This window comes from Mandrillus leucophaeus, unplaced genomic scaffold (genome assembly GCF_000951045.1).
Source record: "Mandrillus leucophaeus isolate KB7577 unplaced genomic scaffold, Mleu.le_1.0 Scaffold399, whole genome shotgun sequence".
NCBI classification, from domain to species: Eukaryota; Metazoa; Chordata; class Mammalia; order Primates; family Cercopithecidae; genus Mandrillus; species Mandrillus leucophaeus.
The window spans coordinates 318,875-340,186 of NW_012104242.1; the positions used below are offsets into that span (position 1 = coordinate 318,875).

At 45.9% G+C, this 21,312-nt stretch overlaps 1 protein-coding gene across 1 annotated transcript in view; it reads right to left on the minus strand.

Annotated features, from left to right (window-relative positions):
• Window positions 1-21,312, minus strand: part of DIP2C (DIP2 disco-interacting protein 2 homolog C (Drosophila)) — a 296,340-nt gene that overhangs the window by 45,278 nt on the left and 229,750 nt on the right. Inside the window, exons 28-32 of the mRNA XM_011991552.1 lie at window positions 20,862-20,973; window positions 20,671-20,780; window positions 17,582-17,712; window positions 7,154-7,322; window positions 4,752-4,922 (exon numbers count right to left, since the gene is read on the minus strand). Of these exons, the coding sequence (XP_011846942.1) occupies window positions 4,752-4,922; window positions 7,154-7,322; window positions 17,582-17,712; window positions 20,671-20,780; window positions 20,862-20,973 (693 nt within the window). The remainder of the gene's footprint in view (window positions 1-4,751; window positions 4,923-7,153; window positions 7,323-17,581; window positions 17,713-20,670; window positions 20,781-20,861; window positions 20,974-21,312) is intronic.

Genomic DNA, 21,312 nt, shown 5'->3' on the forward strand with positions numbered 1-21,312 from the left:
TGCAGTGAGCTGAGATCATGCCATTGCCCTCCAGCCTGGGTGACAAGAGCAAGATTCCATCTCCCAAAACAAACAAAAAACCCCAGAATCAAATATTAGTGCTTTCACAAAATGTATACAACATCAAGAAGTGACTGTGATGATGTGAGATGGCACTGGACACTCAGGGAGGGAGATTCTTTTGTAAAACTGTGCTCTTGGTTGATTGTGGTGGCTCACGCCTGTAATCCCAGTGCTTTGGGAGGCTGAGGTGGGAGGGTCACTTGAGGCCAGGAGTTCAAGATCAGCCTAGGCAACACGGTGAGACCCTGTCTCTACAAACAATAACTACAACAACAAAGAAAAAACTGTGTTCTGTAACACAGCTACTCACAGAGCAGAAGAGACATGCATATGTTGATAAATAACTATAAAGCAGGTGGAAAGTGCAAAGGAGGAAGAACGAAGTACGCTGGCAATTCAGAGGAAAGAGAGCATTGCAGCTGACAGAGGTCGAGAAGGCCCCATGGAGGGGACCCAGGCGGAGAAGCAGGACAAGGGCAGAGGAGAGTCCATCCAGGCCGAGCACAGTGTCCGGGTTATGAAGCAGAAGGAGGAAAGACTGCATGAGAAAGTGGCTTAGGAAAAACTGCATGAAGGGGAGGCAGATGCTTGGGGCTGGATGGTGGGAGGACCAGAGCACCACTGATGGAGCCGATTTTTGCAAAGTAAAAACAAATGCCCAGTGTGTCTCTGTACACCTGTAACGTTTCGTGTATCAGGTATGTTTTAAAAAGTGCCTGTCCGGGTGCCAAGTCAGCACTGGTAAAACTGCACGCGGCTTCCCCCTTGAGGATGCAGCACTGCTCAGTAGCACCGGAAAGGCCTTTAAATCCTGCAGTAATAATACTCATGAACTGCGCAGCTCAGCCTTCCCTGAAGACCAGGACCCCCTCTGACAGTGATGACCCTGACACCTCCTAAGCCCTGTTGCACATGGGTGAGGCTCCCTCTCTCTTTTGGACAATGTTCCTTGCTGAGTTTGCTCCCTATCTCCTGGAGACAAAACTCTTTCCTCGCTCCATCAGGCTTCCTCCACCAGAGCACACAGTCAGGGAAGGCCTGTGGGGGCTCCAGCGAAGCCAGGAGAAACCAGCGCTGCTAGAATGCAGTCAGTCAGGGGCGCCGGGGCTCCAGTCGGGAAACCAGCGCTGTTAGAATGCAGTCAGTCTGAGAGCAGACACCCCCCAGCTTCCATACTCATTCACAATGCTGTTGCTTCAAACTGAAAACTACATTTTTCAGTATCTTTAAATATTTAGGTACAAGGTTTGGAATTTTGGGAGTATCTTAATTTTTTGTTTTTTATTTTTGACATCAAATGATTAATTGTGATCATCTCAGGGTAGATGGGTTTATGAGTGTTATTTATAAGCTAAAGTATATTTTCTGATTTTGTTTTCTAAAATATTCTTGTATAAAGAAAAATAAATTCAAAGTACACAAAATTCAGAAACATTTCAGGCTTTCTTTACTACCACTCGTAAGCACTCAGTGTACATTTACTGTATCAGGCATGTCCTGTGTGCTGGGCTCTGTGGAGAGCCAGGCAGCGAGAGGTGGCTTCTGCCTCTGGATCCTGGGATTCTCCCACTCTGCTTGTTTGCTATCACCAACATGTAAAATTTTGCAAAAATTCCAGAAAACGAGTGTTTCCAAAGACCAGCTCTGCCTGAAGCCTTTTCACTTACGGTTGCCTTCACTGGACTTTTGCATGGCTCCGCCCTTCCAGTTCCTGACCGCCCTCCCCCAGAATGCCTCCCCATGTCCATGGCACTCTAGCCTCTCACTGCTCACTTACTAAGAATGAGTCGCTTCCTGAAAAAATTACCTACATGCCTACTGTCCATCTCACTATGAGAAATGTTTGATGATGGCACAAACTTTGTCTTAAGTTTCTTTGTAGTAAAATTTGACCTAGGCTGACATGAGCCCCTTTAAGTCTGGGTCTCCTACCCTTCCCTGCTGCAGGAACACTGGCACATGTGATACTGAACTGTGGCATCATGCATGGCATCTGTGCCACGTCACCTCTCACAAAGCCAGAAACCTAATTCTGAAGCGCACCTGCCCTCAAAGCTTCAGGCAAGGGGAGGTGAGCCTGCATTGCTTTGTACATAAATTTAATTTCTCTCTGCTAGTAGACACTTGAATACCTCCAACTATTTTCCAATACTATTCAGATAAGGACATGCTGACCGAAAGGAGTTACGAATAGGTCAAGCAGAAAACTGAACATGGACTAAAATGCTTAAAGATGCTGCCAAGATTGCAAAATAGTGCCATGACCCATGATTAGCAATATTGAATTTTGACTCAGCGGTCATACTGATGAACTTGTCTTCTGTACAAGAACATATTGCTATTTCCCATTAAGAATACAGAACTGGGCTCAGCACTCTCACAGGGCACATTCATTCAACATCCAGCACGTGTCCAGCCCCACCCTGGTGCTGAGGTAAGGCCGGTGGCACACTTCAGAGCCTCGTGGAAACACCAGCAAGCCAATTGTTCTTCAGGCCGTCACTTTCCTGCAATTTTTTTCTTTCACCTCCATGTTTTCATTCGTTTTTAGTGTATTTTATCTTCTCCCACTGAGCGTACTCCTTCCCTGTAAACCATCTTAAAACATTTTGGGGCCAGGCGCAGTGGCTCACGCCTGTAATCCCAGCACTTTGGGAGGCCGAGGCGGGCGGATCATGATGTCAGGAGATCGAGACCATCCTGGCTAACATGGCAAAACCCCATCTCTACTAAAAATACAAAAAATTAGCCAGTCCTGGTGGCGGACGCCTGTAGTCCCAGCCGCTGGGGAAGCTGAGGCAGGGGAATGGCGTGAACCCGGGAGGTGGAGCTTGCAGCAAGCCGAGATCACACCACTGCACTCCAGCCTGGGCTACAGAGCGAGACTCCATCTCAAAACAAAAAAACAAAACAAAAACAAAACAAAACAAAAACCATTTTGGATCCAGGTGGATAGAAATAAATAATAAATGAAAAAGTAAAGAAGAAAATAAATGTACGTACTCTACAAGAGGCCAATTTTGCAACACAGGTTGAACTCTGTCACCTGTTGGAGGGCGCAGTGCTAAGGGTTACTCTCTGCTCTTCTCCCTTCAGCCCCACCCCGACATTTTAAGAGACAAAGCCAGAAGCAGCAGCCTTGCCGTGGCCAGTGCCCGTCTCTCACAAATCACTGATTTGCTCTTGCCCGGGGGTCCCTGTCACTGGTGGGCAGAGACAAGTGGGACATCACACTATTGCTGAACTGATTTAAGAAGCCGACTTCTGCATTTCCTGTTTCTCCTAATGGGATCGATGGTGATAAACATTTATGAGGAACAGAAAAAGGTGAATAGGGAGAGAAAACTTCAATATTTTAAGAACTAGGTTGGTGAGATAAATCTAATTCTTCAGATGACCTCTTAGAAAAGGGTATTAATTTTAATCATAGGACAAGGTTTACCTGACTCTTGAGATAAATTTGGTAATTTATAATTTCTTAAAAATGAAGCTACTGTAATAATTAAAAGAGAAGGAAGACAGAAGCAAGGAACATCCCATGTATGAAAAATTTTTTAAAAAGGCCAGGTACGGTGACTCGTGTCCATAATCCCAGCACTTTGGGAGGCCAAGCCAGACAGATCATTAAGTTGATGAGATCAAGACCAGCCTGGGCAACATGGTGAAACCCTGTCTCTACAAAAAATACAAAAATTAGCCAGGTGTGGTGGTGGGCACCTGCGGTCCCAGCTACTCGGGAGGCTGAGGTGGGAGGGTTGCTTGAGCCTGCCTGGGAGCGGGGGCGGGGGGGTGGAGGCTGCAGTGAGCCGCGATTATGCGTGATTATGCCACCGCACTCCGGCCTGGGTGACAGAGTGATACCCTGTCTCAAAAAAGAAAAAGAAAAAAGAAAATCAAGAAAACCTTTCTGCAGCTACTTTTTCTGAAATGATCCTGGGCAGAGAGGAGGTTCCCTCCTCTGACCTAGTGGCTAACTCCAAGCACCTAGACAGGCATGAAAAGCGCAGACGGAGCCTTCAGAGGTTCACCCAGCAGCAACCTTAAGCAGTCACTCTGGGACCACAAGTGGGACAGCAGGTGGGCAGAGAGGGAGGTGGAGGTGACGCCCGCCAACCATGTGCCTCACCAGCACCTGCGGAGAGGGAGCCCTTACTCTTCCAGGAACCAGACCTGCAGCTCTGCCTGGGGCTCCTCAGCCACTGTCAATGCAAGGCTGTCGTGCCAGAGCCCCTTCACGTACGCCCGCTTCGCACAAGTGCAGCTTTGCTGTTTCTACACGGCCACTGCAGCAGCAAATCCCAGAACCTGCTCAATGTAATTAAGTTCTTCCTACAGAGATCGTCTGCACACATGAGACCAAGTACTTCGAGGGACTGGTTTCTTGATCTGTCTAGTATCTAATCTTTAAAAAGTCCGACAGCAGAGGTCTGGACAAACTGCTCCTCCTGTCACAAAAGTTACAATGTTCCAGGACACAGTAAGTGCTATGAATGCTTGTTATGAATATGGATACGAACGCAGACTGTAGTGTAAAAACACAGATATCTGCACCGACCGCATGCGTGTGACTGAGAGATCTCTTCTGAAGGTAGCTGAGCATCAGCCCAGGGAGGGAGACGCCTGGAGCCAGTCGGCCGCGCCCACCCCGGGAGCTTCCAGCTCGGCACCGTGATGTCGGCGAATCTCACCTGCAAGCAAATCGCCAGGTTCACCCTGCAACCGAACGAGGTGCTGACGGCCCGCGGGTGAAGGCCCAGGTCCTTAAACAGCTTTGAGAACGACTGTGTGAGTGCGATCCGCGGCCGCTCTTCCGCCACGACCACGCAGGTCCTCACTCGGGACAAGTCCAGCCCTCGCGCCTGGAGATAACGACAGAGAAACCAAGTCAGCCCCCACGGGCCGGCCGAGCTTGGAGTGAGCCGGAGACGCCTTCCCTCGGATCCCCACATAAACACTGGAAAACTCAACACGGCGATGCCTTTCCAGGGCCGCCTGTGTCCACTTCGTTAATGTAACAAACCCACGGTGGTGAAAAAGCACTCACACAGCTATTCAACTGATGAAGAACAAACAGCCGCCTGGAGCCACAGCAAGAACTGTGATGAGGAGACAGGCTGAGGAAAAGCAACTTCCTGGATGAGACGATTAAAGGCAGTTCGGGAAAGGAGAGGCACTTGATATATTCTTCTGGGCATGGATGTACCAGAACACACACTGGAGAGGAATGGGGAAAATCTACATATTTTAAAGAGATGGGGTCTTGCTATGCTGCCCAGGGGAGCTGAACTCCTGGGCTCAAGTGACCATCCCACCTTGTGGTCTCCCAAGTAGCTGGGACTACAGGCATGTACCACCACACCCAGCCTGAAAACCTGCATTTTAATATGTAGGAACATAAACCTAAATTTTTAGACTTCATAGACAGTGCTCCATTTATGCCCCATTACACCAAGAATTTATTCTCACTCTCAGCGTGTCTGTTTCTACAGTAAGCATAAGATTAAGAACATCTCAGTTTCCACACCAAATTCAGTCAGCTGAGCACAACAGCAAAAGTCATACCAGGATTTCAAGGAGTTAAGCACAGCTCACTCTGTGGCACTGCCCGGGCCAAGAGGGAAAACAAGGGAGTGATAGGAACGGCTTGTGAATGTGAAGGCGAACCGTGAATGACTGTCTTGGAGTGGAAGCCAGAGCTGCTAAGAGGGCGGCCACCAAAACCCCAGCCGTCAGGTCCTTCGAGCCCTTTCCAGGCAGCCTCAGCCCACGGACCACTGACAAGCATCCTGAGCGAGGAGGACACACAGCTCTAGCTGACTTCAACACTCGTGCTGAGCATACAGACATGACTGCACACACAGAGCTAAACAGGGAAAACTCAAGTCTGGGGACTACAAATGACGTATTCACACGCGCGCATGTCTGAGAGGTAAAGCACATGCAGCTGCAATAGCAGGTCTGAAGCCAAAGATTATAAATTTGGCTCCAGGTTCGTTCAACCTAAGAACCTGGAGAAGTCGCTTAATTTCTCTGTGATGTAAGTTCCTCAGTTTTAAAATGGAGACAATAACGGCTCCTATTTTAAAGAGCTATTGTAATGATGAAATGAATACGTAGTGACCCTCAACTATGTCATTATTTATTCTGGTTATTTATGTATGTGCCAACAGGAAGGTCATGAAAATGTACTCACTTTTTAATACAATATAGATGAACATGAATAATGCTGTGTAACTTTTTCCTATATAAATACAGAACTCAAAATGATTGCACAATTATATTACAAAATGTTATCTTGAGTTTTGCTTTCCTGTTCAAGCTTTATGCATTAGGAAAACAATGCAGGACGGATAAATGTACTGTTGCACTATTGATCTGTGTGTGGATGCCACAAACACAAACACAAACACAATCCATGTATATACGAAGACAGACACACAATCCAAACAGTACAAAGTCGGTTGAAATTTAGTCAAAGCTGGTCATATGATTATTCCCTCCTAGTTACTTGGAGCTAAGTACTACTGAATTTACCACGAAGATATACCTATCAAAACATCATTGGCTAAATGGAGGGAAATACCATTCTTCTTACATAATGGCAGTTACTTAAAAACAAAACACAACACTGTTAACTTAATTGTAAAATGAATTGAGCTTAGGGTCCAGACCCACCAATCAGGGTCTCCAGGAAAAACAAAAGTGAGTGGCTAAATTCAAACCTACCTTCTAAAATACCAGTGTCAGAACAAGTTAACATCACCTCAGAGCTTCTGAACACCGATCACTTCAGAACACTGAATCCACCCAACAAAAAAATCAAATTTAGGATCTTTCAAGTAGACCCAGAGGAATGATAGGCATTGAAAATATTTTACATTCTGGTTTGTTACTGTCTGTGGTCGTGGGGAAACAGTCACGTTAAAAACATTTTCATATAAAGGCAGTTTGCAAGCTTCAGGTGACGTTAGATTAAACCCAGGCTTTTTTTTGGAGGACTGTTTTAACTTCACCCAATCACAGACGTGCCCTCTTAGAAACGAGTCCCTGCGGGCTCGCGGGGCGCTGAGCTGCCAAGGGAGCTGCTTACCTTGAGGGACTCTGTTTGCGAGCCCAGCCCCTTGGTGCACAGCTCCATCACGGAGTAGGAGCAAAACGTGTCTCGGACTTTGTACTGACTCACGGCGAGAAGCCACAAGGCGGGGTTGGTTTCAAGCTCGGAGGGTGGGATCAGGATGGACTGGTGCCCAGAATACACACTGCAGAGAAAGAGGAGGCTGTCAGGATGGGAGCTCACCAAGGCTGGAGGGCTCAGGGCAGCACTGACTCCAAGGAAGAGGAGGACTTAGAACAGCCTGTGCTGCCATCTGTAGAAGGGAACAGTAAAACCAACGCTGCAAACTGCAACCGTGTTCACACGAAAGCCTTCTGAAAAGCAAATATGTACTACAGAATCATGAGGCAGTTACTACCACTTTGAACACACATTTAAGACTACTAAATGCTGTGATGCTCTGACATCTCTCAGAACTGTGACGTCTCTCAGACCTGTGACATCAGCAAACTGGATCCTCTTAGTAGAAAACACAGGGTTCAAATTTTGGTCCAAAAAAGTCTAGCTTCAGAACAGGAGCTGGCAAACCACAGACACTTCCTGTTTTTGTAAATAAAGTTTTATTGGAACAGGGCCAGCCACCACTCATTTGTTGAAATATTGTCTCTAGCAGCTTTGAGATGAGTGATAGTAGAGACCACAGAACCTAAAATATTTACCAAACAGCAATTTAAGAAAGAGTAGGCCTATACCTGGTTTAGAAAACTGACAGCCAGGGTGAAAAAAAGACAATTATGGTAAGTAAAGTTAGTCACTCAATCTTTTTAAGTTCAGATTTTTATTTAAAAATGATCCCAACAAATCACCAAACAGAAGAGAGAAAATATAACCATTCTTTAATTTTAACTTCATATGAGAGAATAGATTTAGAGAAATGAAGCAGTGATAGGTTACATATTTTAATTTATCATCAATTGATGGGGTAAGTGTGGATTTAATAAACAACTTGTCAAAACTACATTTTTAATGGTTTTTTTTACTACTATGAATTCACATTAATAGATGCCATACATTAAAATAACATATCCCAGATAAATCACGTTCTAAGATTTAAAAATTAATAAGAACGTTCTGTTGCCCAGGCTAGAGTATGGTGGTATAATCATAGCTCACTGTCACCTCAAACTCCTGGGCTCCAGCGATCCTCCTCCCTCTCCTGAGTCGGCAGGACCACAGGTGCACACCACCATGCTCGTTTTTTTTTTTTCCAGTGGTAGGGTCTATGTTGTTCAGGCTCGTCTTGAACTTCTGGGCTCAAGCAATCTTGTTCCTGCTGTGGCCATGTAAGACGTGCCTGGGCCTCCCAAAGTGTTGGGATTACAGGCATGAGCCACCATGCCCAACCTACACCTTTTTTTTTTTTTTTGGAGACAGGGTCTCACTCTGTCACCCAAACTGGAGTGCGGTGGTGTGATCTGGGCTCACTGTAACCTCCGCATTCCAAGCTGAGGCCATCGTCCCACCTCAGCCCCCGAGTAGCTGGGGCTACAGGTGCACAACACCACGCCTAATTTTTTTCTTTTTTGGTAGAGACAGGGTTTCGTCATGTTGCCCAGGCTGGTCTCAAACTCCTGGATTCAAGTGCTCCTCCTGTCTTGGCCTCCCAAAGTGCTAGGGTGACAGGCATGAGTCGCCACAAGAGGCCTACATAAAATTTTACCAGTGAAATAGCACTATGATTAACAAGTTAGGCCTTGTTAACTACTATGCTATAATACTAAAGCCAGTTCTCTAATGTGGCCAATCTCATTTAGAAATTTTCATAATTGTTTATAAGGGAATCCAACTAAATAAATGTAAGGAAATTAAGTTGGCTAACAAAATTTATTTCAAACAGGACCCTTAGTATGAAAAACTACTCTTTGGCAAATGTGACAAAAGCGTTTTTGGGCAATTTTCCATTTCTTTCCTCATTCTCTTTTCCAAAGCTTGATTTATTCTTTTCAAAAGGACACAGAGCCCTCTGTGTCTGTGGGTTCCTCACCCCTGGCTTCAACCATGAATCAAAGATGTTCATGAAAAAATCTGCGTCTATACCTAACTTGTAGATTTTCTTGTCACTATGGAATAAACAACACAGTTCAACTATTTACAGAGCATTTACATTGTCTTAGGTATTACAAGTAATCCAGAAATTATTTAAATTATGAGAGAGGAAGTGCACAGGTGATGTGCACATACAATGCCATTTTATGTCAGGGACTTCAGCATCCTCGCTTTTTGGTACCTACGGGGTCCCGGAACCCATCTCCTCCGTGGACACCGAGGGATGACTTTATAGCAAATAGTGACCTTTTCAAGGGTTGAATCCTTGGAGAACAGAGTTAGGCACTTAAGGGGTGAATATGAGGCCTCGAATTATTACTCTGCTGTAAATTGGTCATTTAGTCTTAGTTTTAAAAAATTTATTGTGGTAAAACGTATGTAACATAAAATTTACCATATTCACCACTTTTCTTTTCTGAGACAGTCTTCCTTTGTCACCCAGGCTAGAGTGCAGTGGTGCGATCACAGCTCACTGCAGCCCTGACCTCATGGGCTTCAGTGATCCTCCCACTTCCCAAGTATCTGGGGCTACAGGCACGTGCCACTATGATGGGCTAATTTAAAACTTTTCTGTGGAGATGGGGTCTCACTATGTTGCCCAGGCTGGTCTTGAACTCCTAGGTTTAAGCAATCCTCCTGCCTCAGACGCCCAAAGTCATTTTAACCATTTCTAAGTGTCCCTGGAAGTGGCTTCCTCAAAAATACACATCAGCATTAATGATTTGCTCTGTCAGAACTGCCAGCAGACAAACGGGCTTGGGTACCCAATCCTGGCTAGAGAATTTGAAATATACTTGTGAAAATGAAATATAGTTTCACTTCCCTCCTCATCCCCATAAATAAGACATCAGCATTAAGAAAAAAATCTTGACAGCAGAAACAAATAGAAAACCCAACTCATGATTTCCTACTTGCCCTAATCGCACCCAATACGACAAATGTTGGTTAATTGCTGTATTAGCCAAAATTGATTTTTGCCACTGGCAATAAATTCTGCTATGGACAAGACAAACCTACTTAAGAGCAGGTTGCTTATTCTGAAGACATTATTCTCTGAGAATGTTGGGAACCTGAGCTGTTCTTTAGACCTTAACTTCAAAAAGAATAAAAATGGACATTTGGTAAGTAACATACATTTGTACATTAGCAATTTGATGATTTCGGATTACTAACCTGACAAAACATACCAACAACTGAAAACTCTCCCAACTTGGGAATTCAACAAGATAGGTTCACCTCACCTGGGGGTCCTGGGTGGTGCCCCCTCTGCCAGCAGGCATGCCATCCAGCCCAGGGTCTCCCTACACACTTCAGTTACTGCAGTGAAGCACTTTATTTTTTGTTGTTGAGAGAGTCTCACTCTGTCACCCAGGCTGGAGTGCCCTGGTGCATTCTTGGCTCAGTGTAACCCCCGTCTCCTGGGTTCAAGTGATTCTCCGGCCTAATGCTCCTGAGTAGCTGGGATTACAGGCTCCCACCATCACGCCCAGCTAATTTTTGTATTTTTAGTAGAGAAAAGGTTTCATCATGTTGGCCAGGCTGGTCTTGAACTCCTGACCTCAAGTGATCTACCCACCTCAGACTCCCAAAGTGCTGGGATCACAGGCTTGAGCCACTGTGCCCGGCCTATTCTAAGAAACCCATCAGCTTTATTTAGGTAAACTTTGCATACCCTAAATTTCATTCATTTTAAGCACAGAATTAAATGGCTTTTAGTAAAATTGAAGAGTTGTAACATTGTCACCACTCTAGAACATTCCCACCTCCTGAAAGGGATCCCGTGTCCATCTGCAGTCAGTCCCATTTCCAGCCCTAGCCACTGTCATCACTCTACTGTTTTTACAAACTTGCCTTTTCTGGACACTGCCTACCACACAGCCACACTTCCTTCCCGCAGCAGGTGCTTCTGGGCTGATCCTGCACAGAAGCACCCACCTTAGGGATGTGGCAGGCGTCCCTTGTTCGTTCACCTGTTGGCGGGCACCTGGATTGTTTCCTCGTGTTGACCAAGGTTCCAGGGAACTCACACCAAGTCTTTGAGTGGACGTTCGCTTTTCCTCCTCCTAGGAGGGCAGCTGCTGCGTCTTGTAACAAGTCTGCTTAATTAAGATCATGCCAAACAGCAGCTCCCCATTTTACATTCCCGTTATCAATGTATGAGAATTCGTTTTTCCACCTTCTTGGCTACTGTTGCTTTGCAGTGTAAGTTTTGAAGTCAGAAAACACGAGCTCTCCAACTTTATTTTCCTATATTTTCGGTGACAGCGTTCTAGTGGGTGTGAAGTGGCATCTCACTGTGGTTTTAATTTACATTTCCCTAATTAATGCTGGGTATCTTTTCATGTCCTGATCGGTCCTTTGTATGTCTTCTTTTGATGAGATATCTATTCAGATCTCTTGCCCATGTTTAAATTATGTTGCTTGTTTCTGAGTTTTGAGAGTTTATTACATAGGCCGGGCACAGTGGCTCACACCTGTAATCCCCAGCACTTTGGGAGTCTGAGGCGGGCAGATTACTTGAGGTCAGGAGTTCAAGACCAGCCTGGTCAACATGGCAAAACCCTTTCTCTACTAAAAATACAAAAAAAATTAGCCAGGCGTGGTGGTGCATGCCTGTAGCTCCAGCTACTTGGGATGCTGAGGCAGGAGAATCACTTGAACCTTGGAGGCAGAGGTTGCAGTGAGCTGAAATCATACCACTAATCTCCAGCCTGGGCAACAGAGCAAGGCTGTCTCCAAAAAAAAAAAAAAAAAAAAGGAAAAAGTTTATTACATAGGTGCTTTGAAGTACTTCATGAGATTTATAATTTGCAAATGTTTTTTCCCAGATTGTGGCTTGTCTTTCTAATCATGTCTTTTGATATACAAAAGTTTTAAATTTTATTCAAGTCCAATTTATCAGTATTTATGTAGCATACCTTTAGTGAACTCTGTGCCTAACCCAAGATTATGAAAATTTACTCTTGTGTTTTCTAAAATTTTTATAATTTTTGCTCTTACATTCAGATCTATGATCCACTTGAACTAACTTATGATGTCGAGTCAAGGTTTATCTTTTTTCATTTTCATGTGAATGTCCAAATTTCCCAGCATCTGTTGTTGAAAAACTCTTTTCTTCATTGAATTGCTCAGGTAACTTTGTTTAAAAAATTATTTGACCATAAATATAAGGGTTTATTTCTGGACTCTCAATTCTGTTTATCATATATAATCAGTCTATCTCAGTCTGTCTCTATGCCAGTACCATGTTGTTTTGGTTACTGTAGCTCTGCAGCATTTTTGAAATCAGGAATGAGACGTTCTGAATTCTCCAATTTAGTTATCTTATTTTAAAACTGCTTTGACTATTGTGGGTCCTTTATATTCACTTTAGGATATTATCAATTTCTGCTCCAAAAAACCCCCAAAAAATAGCCTGCCAAGATTTTGATAGGAATTACGTTAAACCTATAAAACAATGTGGAGAGAACTACCATTTTAATAATATTGAATTTTCCAATACATGAATATGGGCTGACACAATTTTTAAAAACAGGTGTAATCTTAAAAAGTATTTTGAAACAATCCCATTATATTCATAATTCTCAGATAAACAATCCTCTACTTTATGACAGAAGAAAGCTTTAGGATGAGGACACAAATTATTTGTGTTACTTAACTTTCGAATAATCACAAAGTCATAGAAAAGTTGCAAGTACATTTAAAATAATTTTCTCTCCTTGGATTATCTGATGGTGAGTCACTGACCTGATGCCTAATCCCAGACACCTCAGCGGGAATTTCCAACAAACAAGTCTATTTTCCTCCATAAACAACTAAGCCATCAAAATCAGAAACCAACACATTCCTTCTGTCCCAGCTCAGACCCTATTCAAGTCTCTCCAGCTGTCCCCGATTATATCCTCTGTAGCAAAAGGGTCATTTGTGCAGGCACACTGAGAGTAAGCGGTTGGCTCAGCCTCCCTCTGCCCAGAGCGAGTTTCTGGATGTTTCCATGATTCTCACGACACCAGGCTTTGGGAAGATTCTAGGCAGGTGCATTGTCCAGTCAGTCCCCTAACTTGGGGGGCCGATGCTTCCACATGGGGAGATACAGGGCAGGTGTCTTTGGCAGGAGTATCGCAGATGCTGTTCTTCTCATCCCACCCGCCGTGTGCTGCAGGCTTCACCACCACTGAGGTTTGCCTGGACCACCTGGTTCCTGCTTTTCCACCGTGAAGCCTCTCTTTCCTCTAACTACTTCGTGCATGGCTACTATAGAAACCCTCACTTCTCATCAAGCTTTCCATTTGTTCATCTATGTATCTAAATAGTTGGAAAATTTCCTGTATTACTCAAAGCGTTATAATCTGTTGCAATCTTTATTTCTTGAGACAGGGTCTTGCTCTGTCACCCAGGCTAGAGTATAGTGGTGTGATCTCAACCTTCTAGGCTCAAGTGAGCCCCCACCTCAGCCTCCCAAGTAGTCGGGGCCACAGGCACACACCACTACAGCCGGCTAATTAAAAAAAAAGTTTTTGTAGGCTGAGTGTGGTGGTTCATGCCTATCATCCCAACACTTTGGGAGGCTGAGGTGGGAGGATGGCTTGAGCCCAGGAGTTCAAGACCAGCCTGGGCAACATGGCAAGACCCCATCTCTACAAAAAATTTAAAAATTAGCATGCCTGAGGTCCCAGGATAGCATTGCTTTGGTCGAGGATGGGTCCACGTACAACAGTGGTCTCATGATTCTATAACGAAGCTGAAAAATTTCTACTGCCTAGAGACGTGGCAGCACACATTACTTGCGTTGGTGGTGGTAACTGGTCTAAACAAACCTGTGCTGCCAGTCATATAAAAGCACAGCAGGTACAATCACGTCTTCAGTTCTGCTTACATGATGCATCACATTTTTTGATTTGCGTATGACACAACCTTGCATCTTGGGGACGAAGTGTACTTGGGCACGGGGGACCAGCTTTCTGATGAGCACATACAATTATGTACACAACCTAGTACTTAACCATGATGATAAACAACTGTGCGACTGGTTTATGAAGTTACTGTACTTTGTTATTTTACAGCATCCTCCTACTTATATAAAAAAAAATAAATTGTAAAACAGCCTCGGCAGGTCCTTCAGGAGGGTCTTCCAGGAGAAGCTATTGTTATCCTAGGAGGTGACGGCTCCGTACGCGTATTGTCCCTGAACACCCTCCAGTGGGACGAGAGGTGGAGGGGAAGACAGTGACATGGAACACTCTGGCCCTCTGGAGGCCTAGGAAGGTGTGTGTGTGTGTGTGTTGTGGTGGCCTAGGTAGCTGTGTATGCACGTGTGTGTGTGTTGTGGAGGCCTAGGCTGATGTGTGTGTGTGCATGTGTCTGCATGTGTATTGCAGCTGTGTGCGTGTGTGTTGTGGAGGCCTAGGTAGCCGTGCGTGTGTGTGTGCGCATGTGTGTTGTAGAGGCCTAGGCTGATGTGTGTGCCTATTAGTTTTTAACAAAAGCATAAAACATTTTAAAAAATAGAAAGCAGCTTATAGAGATAAATTATTTTTGTACAGTTGTATAATATGTTTGTGTTTTAAGCTAAGTGTTTTTATAGATGAGTCAAAAAGTTTAAAAACTTAAAACGTTAAGGTTAAAAAGTTACAGTAAGCTAAGGTTAAGTTATTATTGAAGAGCTAAAAACATATTTGATAAACTTGGTATAGCCGAAGTGTCTGGTATTTACAGAGGCCACAACAGTGCGCAGTCACGTCCGGGCCTCACGTCCAGGTGCCACTTACTCCCCAACTCGCCGACTCCCCTGGGCAACCTCCATTCCTGCCAGCTCCAGTCACGGGAAATGCCCTACACAGCTGTTTTTCTTTTTTTACCTTCTATACCATCTTTTTACTGTCCCTTTTCTGTGTTTAAATATGTCTAGATACACGAACACTTACCACTGCGTTACCACTGCCCAGAGCATTCACTGCACTAACACGCCGCACAGGACCGCGGACTGGGTGTGTCAGGCCGTACCAGCCAGGTCTGTGTAAGCGAACTCGATGTTCACACAATGAACGTATCCCCATCACTTATTTCTAATCCCCCACACGAAGCTGATCTCCCTCTGCTGCTGCTGATTCCCGGAACAAGCTGACTTCCCCACACTGCACCCTGCCTGGCCCACAGCCCATGCCAGGACACCCCTCCTCCGACCTGGGCTTGGGCGCCCTGTGCGGCTGCCCCCGACCAAGACGCCCTCCCCACCCTGCTGCACTATCGTAGGAGCACAGCCCGAGGACACGGCCTCAAATGTGACACCCCAGGGCCTCTTCTGCCCGATCCTCTTCCCAGACCTGCTGAACTGCATGGGAAAAGGGAAGTCATCGTTATGTTTAACTTCTGTATTAGTCATTGTGCATCTAGGACCCAAGTGATTTTTTTGTTTTTTAAAGCACACGTCCATTGGGATCTGTTTCTATGGAGAATTTTTTTTTAATGGACAGGTTTATGGCTATATTTACTGTTGCAAGGGCCATCGACAGAATACTGCAATATCGTGACTTCTGAGTTATTAATATTTTGCAGGAAAGATGCTTGTTAAAGTTCACTGCAACCTGGACAATCCCTTAACGAGTCTATTGTTATCGTGGGTTCACATCGAAAACTCACTTTCCCTGCCACAAACACCGTCTCTCTGGTTTCCACGGGGAGCCAGGCACGGTGAGCTGCAGGCAGGCGGCTTCCGTCGCCTGGCTTCGGTTTTACTGGCATACTTCGCCAAGTGAAATACGGTCACCCTACAAGGGCAGTTGTTCGGAACAGGCCTCTGCCCTTCAGCTTGGCATGTGTAGCTAAGGCCATGTTCTGAGCGATTTCCCACGAAAAAAAAATTTACAATGTTATTGCATTTTGGACTGAGGCAGAAATCATTAAATATTTCATTTATTCACTTTTATCTGCTTTCTCAAAAAGCTGAATTATCCTAATTAGAACATCGGTATTTTTCAAAAATACAAGATTACCTTTTAATCCAACTTAATACTATTGAATATTAGTAATACATTAAAAATATTTGTTCCAGAAGAGTGCTGACAGGAGAAAAAAATCTGACTGGGTGCAGTGGCTCACGAGGGCAAGGCAGGCAGATCACTTGAGGTCACGAGTTCAAGACCAGACTGGCCAACATGGTGAAACCCCATCTCTACCAAAAATACAAAAATTAGCTGGGCGTGGTGGTAGGTGCCTGTAATCGCAGCTACTCAGGAGGCTGAGACATGAGAACTGCTTGAACCCAGGAGGCAGAGGTTGCAGTGAGCTGAGATTGTGGCACTGCACTTCAGCCTGGGTGACAGAGCGAGACTGTCTCAAAAAAAAAAAAAAAAAAAAAGAAAAAAGATCCACTATAAAGAAAATCATAACCAATTTCATACTGTAGCATCTCAGTTTTATAAATATATTAATGTATATTTATTCATAAAATAATATGTGTAAAGAAGATTTATGAGTGAAATTATTTTTATGTTTGTGTTAGCTTTAAAATACCCATTTTTAAAAAAGGGGGAAAGCAGGCGGATAATACAAAACCACTAAAATGCTGACACGTGAAGCCGGATGATGGTCACGGGTGTTTATTACTGAACACGCCCTATGCTTACATGTTTGAAAATGCTCCACTGGAAAATGAACTCTGAAAAACTATACGTCCAATGCTAAGAGTGGATTTTACTGGTAACACCCTTTATCAGGTGGTACGATTGTTGATGGCTTTATTTTATTCCTTATATTATTTTGTATTTTCTAAAATTTCTACAATGAACATGTATGCATAATCAGACAAAAAAGCCAAGAAACATCCATTTGTTTTTCTGGTCCTTCATTTATCCCATAAATAACTTGCCGAGTACCTGCTGTGGGCCAGGCTCCGAGCCGGCTGCTGGGTAGCGTGCCGCACCCCGGAGAATGCTCAGCCCTCCCGGACTCACCTCTGGGCCTGCCCAGCCTGAGCCCTGCAGTAACAGCTGGGGTGAAGCCGGTGGGAGGTAAGAGCCTGCAATGCCTGCTGGCCCAGCACCATCGCCAGGCTTTATATGCATAAGAACCAAGCCTGGAGCCTGGGAGTCTGATGGTCAGAAATAAAGGTCCTCAACAGACAGTTCCCTGAAATGTTCCTCCACTGCTGCAGAAAGTCAAAATCACCCCAGGCACTGCTCTGTCCCGAGAGCCAAGTCCACCAGGAGAGGCAGAGGGGACAGGGGTCAGCCCAGGCATCCTCTGGCAGGGGTCGGGGTGTGGGGACAGTGCTTAGGCTGCCTGGCTGGGTCTAAGGTCTGGAGAGGAAGGTGCACGATTTTTTTTTTTTAAATGTAAAGATACAGAGAAGAATCTTACCTGCAGAGGCACCAGAGGACAAATCCCAGTCCACAGTAAGGGTCCAGGCAGATGGCCACTTCTCTAGAGGGGTAAAGTTCACACTGCAGCTTAATGGAACGGCAGAAGGCACTGGTGGCTGCGTGAGACATCTGCAAAACACAAGCCTGCGTTAAACGCGTCGGACCTGACACTGTAAGACACCCGTGAGAAAACAGGGCTGCGTTAAATGCGTCGGACCTGACACCGTAAGACACCTGTGGGAAAACAAGGCTGCACTGAACGCAGGGGACTTCATACCCACGGGTACCTACAGGACAATAAAGCCGCATTAAATGCATGGGGCTTGACACCCAAGACGTCTTTAAGACAGAAAGGCCACACGAAACGTGTGCTGGCCTCGCGCAGTGGCTCATACCTGTAATCAAAACACTTCGGGAGGCCAAGGTGGGATGCTCACTTGAGACCAGGAGTTCCAGGCTGCAGCGAGCTAGGATTACCACTGCACTCCAGCCTGGACAGCACGGTGAGACCCCGTCTCTTCAACAAATTTTAGAGAACAAAACCCAGAAAACAAATGATACCTGGCCCCAAATGCCCAAGGCTGTTTTTAGGACTGGGGACGACTGTCGCCAAGCTGGGGCTATGCTGTGTCTGGGGAACGTGAGTGGCTGATATTTTCACGGGATTTCTCATTTTCAATGAGTAAACCTCACTCAGAACCACTGGCCCTCCAGGACCTGGCAACGCCAGCTATTCAAAGAGTGCATTTGAACAGCAAGTCACGCAGGAAGTGGTTCTCGTGTGATCCACTCTCCAACACTGTCCCACAGGTAGGGGAGGCACCATGGCGCGCTCCCACCTCTGCTGCTCGAGGCCCCGCCTTGTTCGTGGCTATCTCCAGGGCTGGACATAGCCTCTGCTATGCAGAACGTGGCCAGCGAGACCTGCTGGGTGCCCACCCATCTTAATGATCAGAAAGTGAAGGCTCACAGAAGTTAACAAAGATTTTGCTGCCTGTGACATAAGTTAGAGCTGGGAGTTAGAGCTCAGGTCCTCCTACACTCCAATGCCCTTCACCATCTTCCACCATCCCGCAGGGAGATGGTGGCCAAAATCCAATCATCCCATCGTGACCAGTGAAGAGCTCCCGCATCTTCCCCTTCCCTAATCCCTGTAATAGTCCCCTACAGTCCGTGTGTAATGTCGATTACTTTGAAATACAATAAAATATATTAACAAGATCAATTTTCTCACAGAAGCTCTCTAGCCAAACCTCAGGAAAAAGGAAGTCAAAGCAGCAAAGAAAACGGTCTGATTTTTGCGGTTTTAAAACACGTCACGGCTGGGCGCGGTGGCTCACGCCTGTAATCCCAGCATTTTGGGAGGTCAAGGCGGGCAGATCACAAGGTCAGGAGATCGAGAACATTCTGGCTAACACAGTGAAACCTCGTCTCTACTAAACATACAAAAAATTAGCCGGGGGTGGTGGTATGTGCCTGTAGTCCCAGCTACTCAGGAGGCAGAGGCAGGAGAATCGCTTGAACCAGGAGGTGGAGGTTGCAGTGAGCCAAGATCGCACCACTGCACTCCAGCCTGGGCGACAGAGCAAGAATCCAACTCAAAAAAAAAAAAAAAAAAGTCACAAGTTGATCTGAAGCAGAATGTCACCAGAGCTAAACTAGGGACCAGCACGGAGCCTTGTAACAACTGGGGAAATCCAAATGCCTGGCTCCCCATCATTCATTCATCACTCCAGCAAGAGGTGAGAGAACTTGGGGTGGGGGTCCTCCCACTGTAAAATGTTCCATCACTATTGGAACATTTACCGGGAAAAGGTTTCATAACTCTCTTACTATATTCAAACGGGAACGTAGAATTATTACAGAACGTAAAATATAAGTAATTCTTTTTAGCTTGCTTTTAAGGCAAATTTTTGTTTAAAGGAGAAATGAGACTGAATTTATAAAACATCCATCCAGACTCCTGCCTCCCTGGATTAGGAATTAGTAAAATCCTGCCTCTTAAAATTACCCACCCACTCAGCTCAGCAACTAGAGCAAGCCAGCCCTGAACTGCTGCTCTGTGCAAAGCACTATTTCTAGGTAGAGAATTGAGTTCTTCAGCTCAGCAAATACTAAAGTACTGAGAGCTTGTTATCAGGCACTGTGTTAAGCGCCGGAGATGAACAGAAGAGTAAGACACGGCCCTGCCCTCAGGATCCAGGGGGAATTCAGAGACGAGTGCATGGACAACCGTGTATGGAGTGTAAGAGAAAAGGTACACAGTGCTCCCATCACCCTGGCTGTGGGTCACAGGGCCAGTGGGGCCTTCGCAGGACTTCAGCAGAGAAACAGGAATTGACACCGGCTAAAGCAGCCAAGAGAGTTCTGACGATCTACTCTACGCCAGATGCTGAGATTGTAAGTGGGCCATGAAAATGCTACGACTGGAAGCAGGTGCTTCTTTTGGCTATGACAGTAGGAGGGTCACAGCTAACTTCAGACTGCAGTAACTAAATCATCTTGATCTGAAAACATTTCTTTTCAAAAGCTTTTGAAAAATTATTTTATTTCATATTGTAGCTATTTTGGTATTCCACCTCAGTTCCACTAAGAGGTGGATGGAGCGTGAGAACTGTGCGAGGCAAAGCTAGCTCAGCAGTCAGACCCACAGACGGGGGCAGAGGGCGTGCAAGGCTGCGAAGTCCCCAAGGCGGGGCAGTTTGCATGGCACCTTGATGAGGGCGGCGTCTGAGCTGAGAGGGTCATGACGATTTCTAATACAGCCCAGGTTAAAACACTAGAAAGTGCAGTGTACAGAGATTTATCACAGAGCATTCGGATTTGAGAACCAGTAAGAGAGAAAAACACTCGCAGTGTTCTTCTGTCGGCTACTGAGACCGTGTTCACATAAAAACATACTTGGGACATTTGGACAGAATCAGCCTGGTTAAGGAAATGGTCATATGTGTCATACTGTGATGAAACACGTATGTACAGCTCTTTCCACATCTCAGAGTCTGACTACACGAGAGGCGCTGAGAGTCAGCACGCAGCCTGCCACCTCCAGCACGCTCTGTGGTTGCCTCCCGCAGCCGCCCCGCTCACCTTTACGCCAGCTAGCATCCCAGTTGTGGACACGCTGAAGTCAAGATACGCGAGGGTGTCTGGGTTGCAAGGTTTGCAGATCTGGGCAGGCCGCTTCTTTGGCAAATCATCTGGAGAGGAACACGGCTTATCAGCAGATCCAGCCTGAGCAAGGCCATGAGCAAACCGCCTTCTGCAGCCAAAGCACTGACCTGTGTCCAGGATGAGGGGCCACGTCCTGACGTCTACAGCCGCCGCCGCCTCCCTGGACCGCAGCAACTTACAGATCAGCTGTGTCGTCATCAGACAGGCAGAGCGACTCACCTGGCATCAGAGAACGGAGCCATGAACGTGGACCCAGAGGAAAGCGTGCTCGCTTCACACGGGTCTCCTGCTCGCGATGCACGCTACAACCATGTAGCTTTAACGGGCAGATGAGGTTACCGAGCCCACTGTCTCCTGCTGCTGGCTGAGGAAGAACAGAGCTAGGGGTCTGGTTGTGGAGGCACGGGGGCTGGGAGTGGGGCCTGCAGCTGCTGCGTCTGCACTTCCTGGGCCCAGCGCACCCACAGCGTCAGCGTCATGACCACGTGCAGAAAAGAGCTCACCACTTGCAGCATTAGCTCTGTTCTCCTGGAAACGTCACCCACACCCAGACACGTC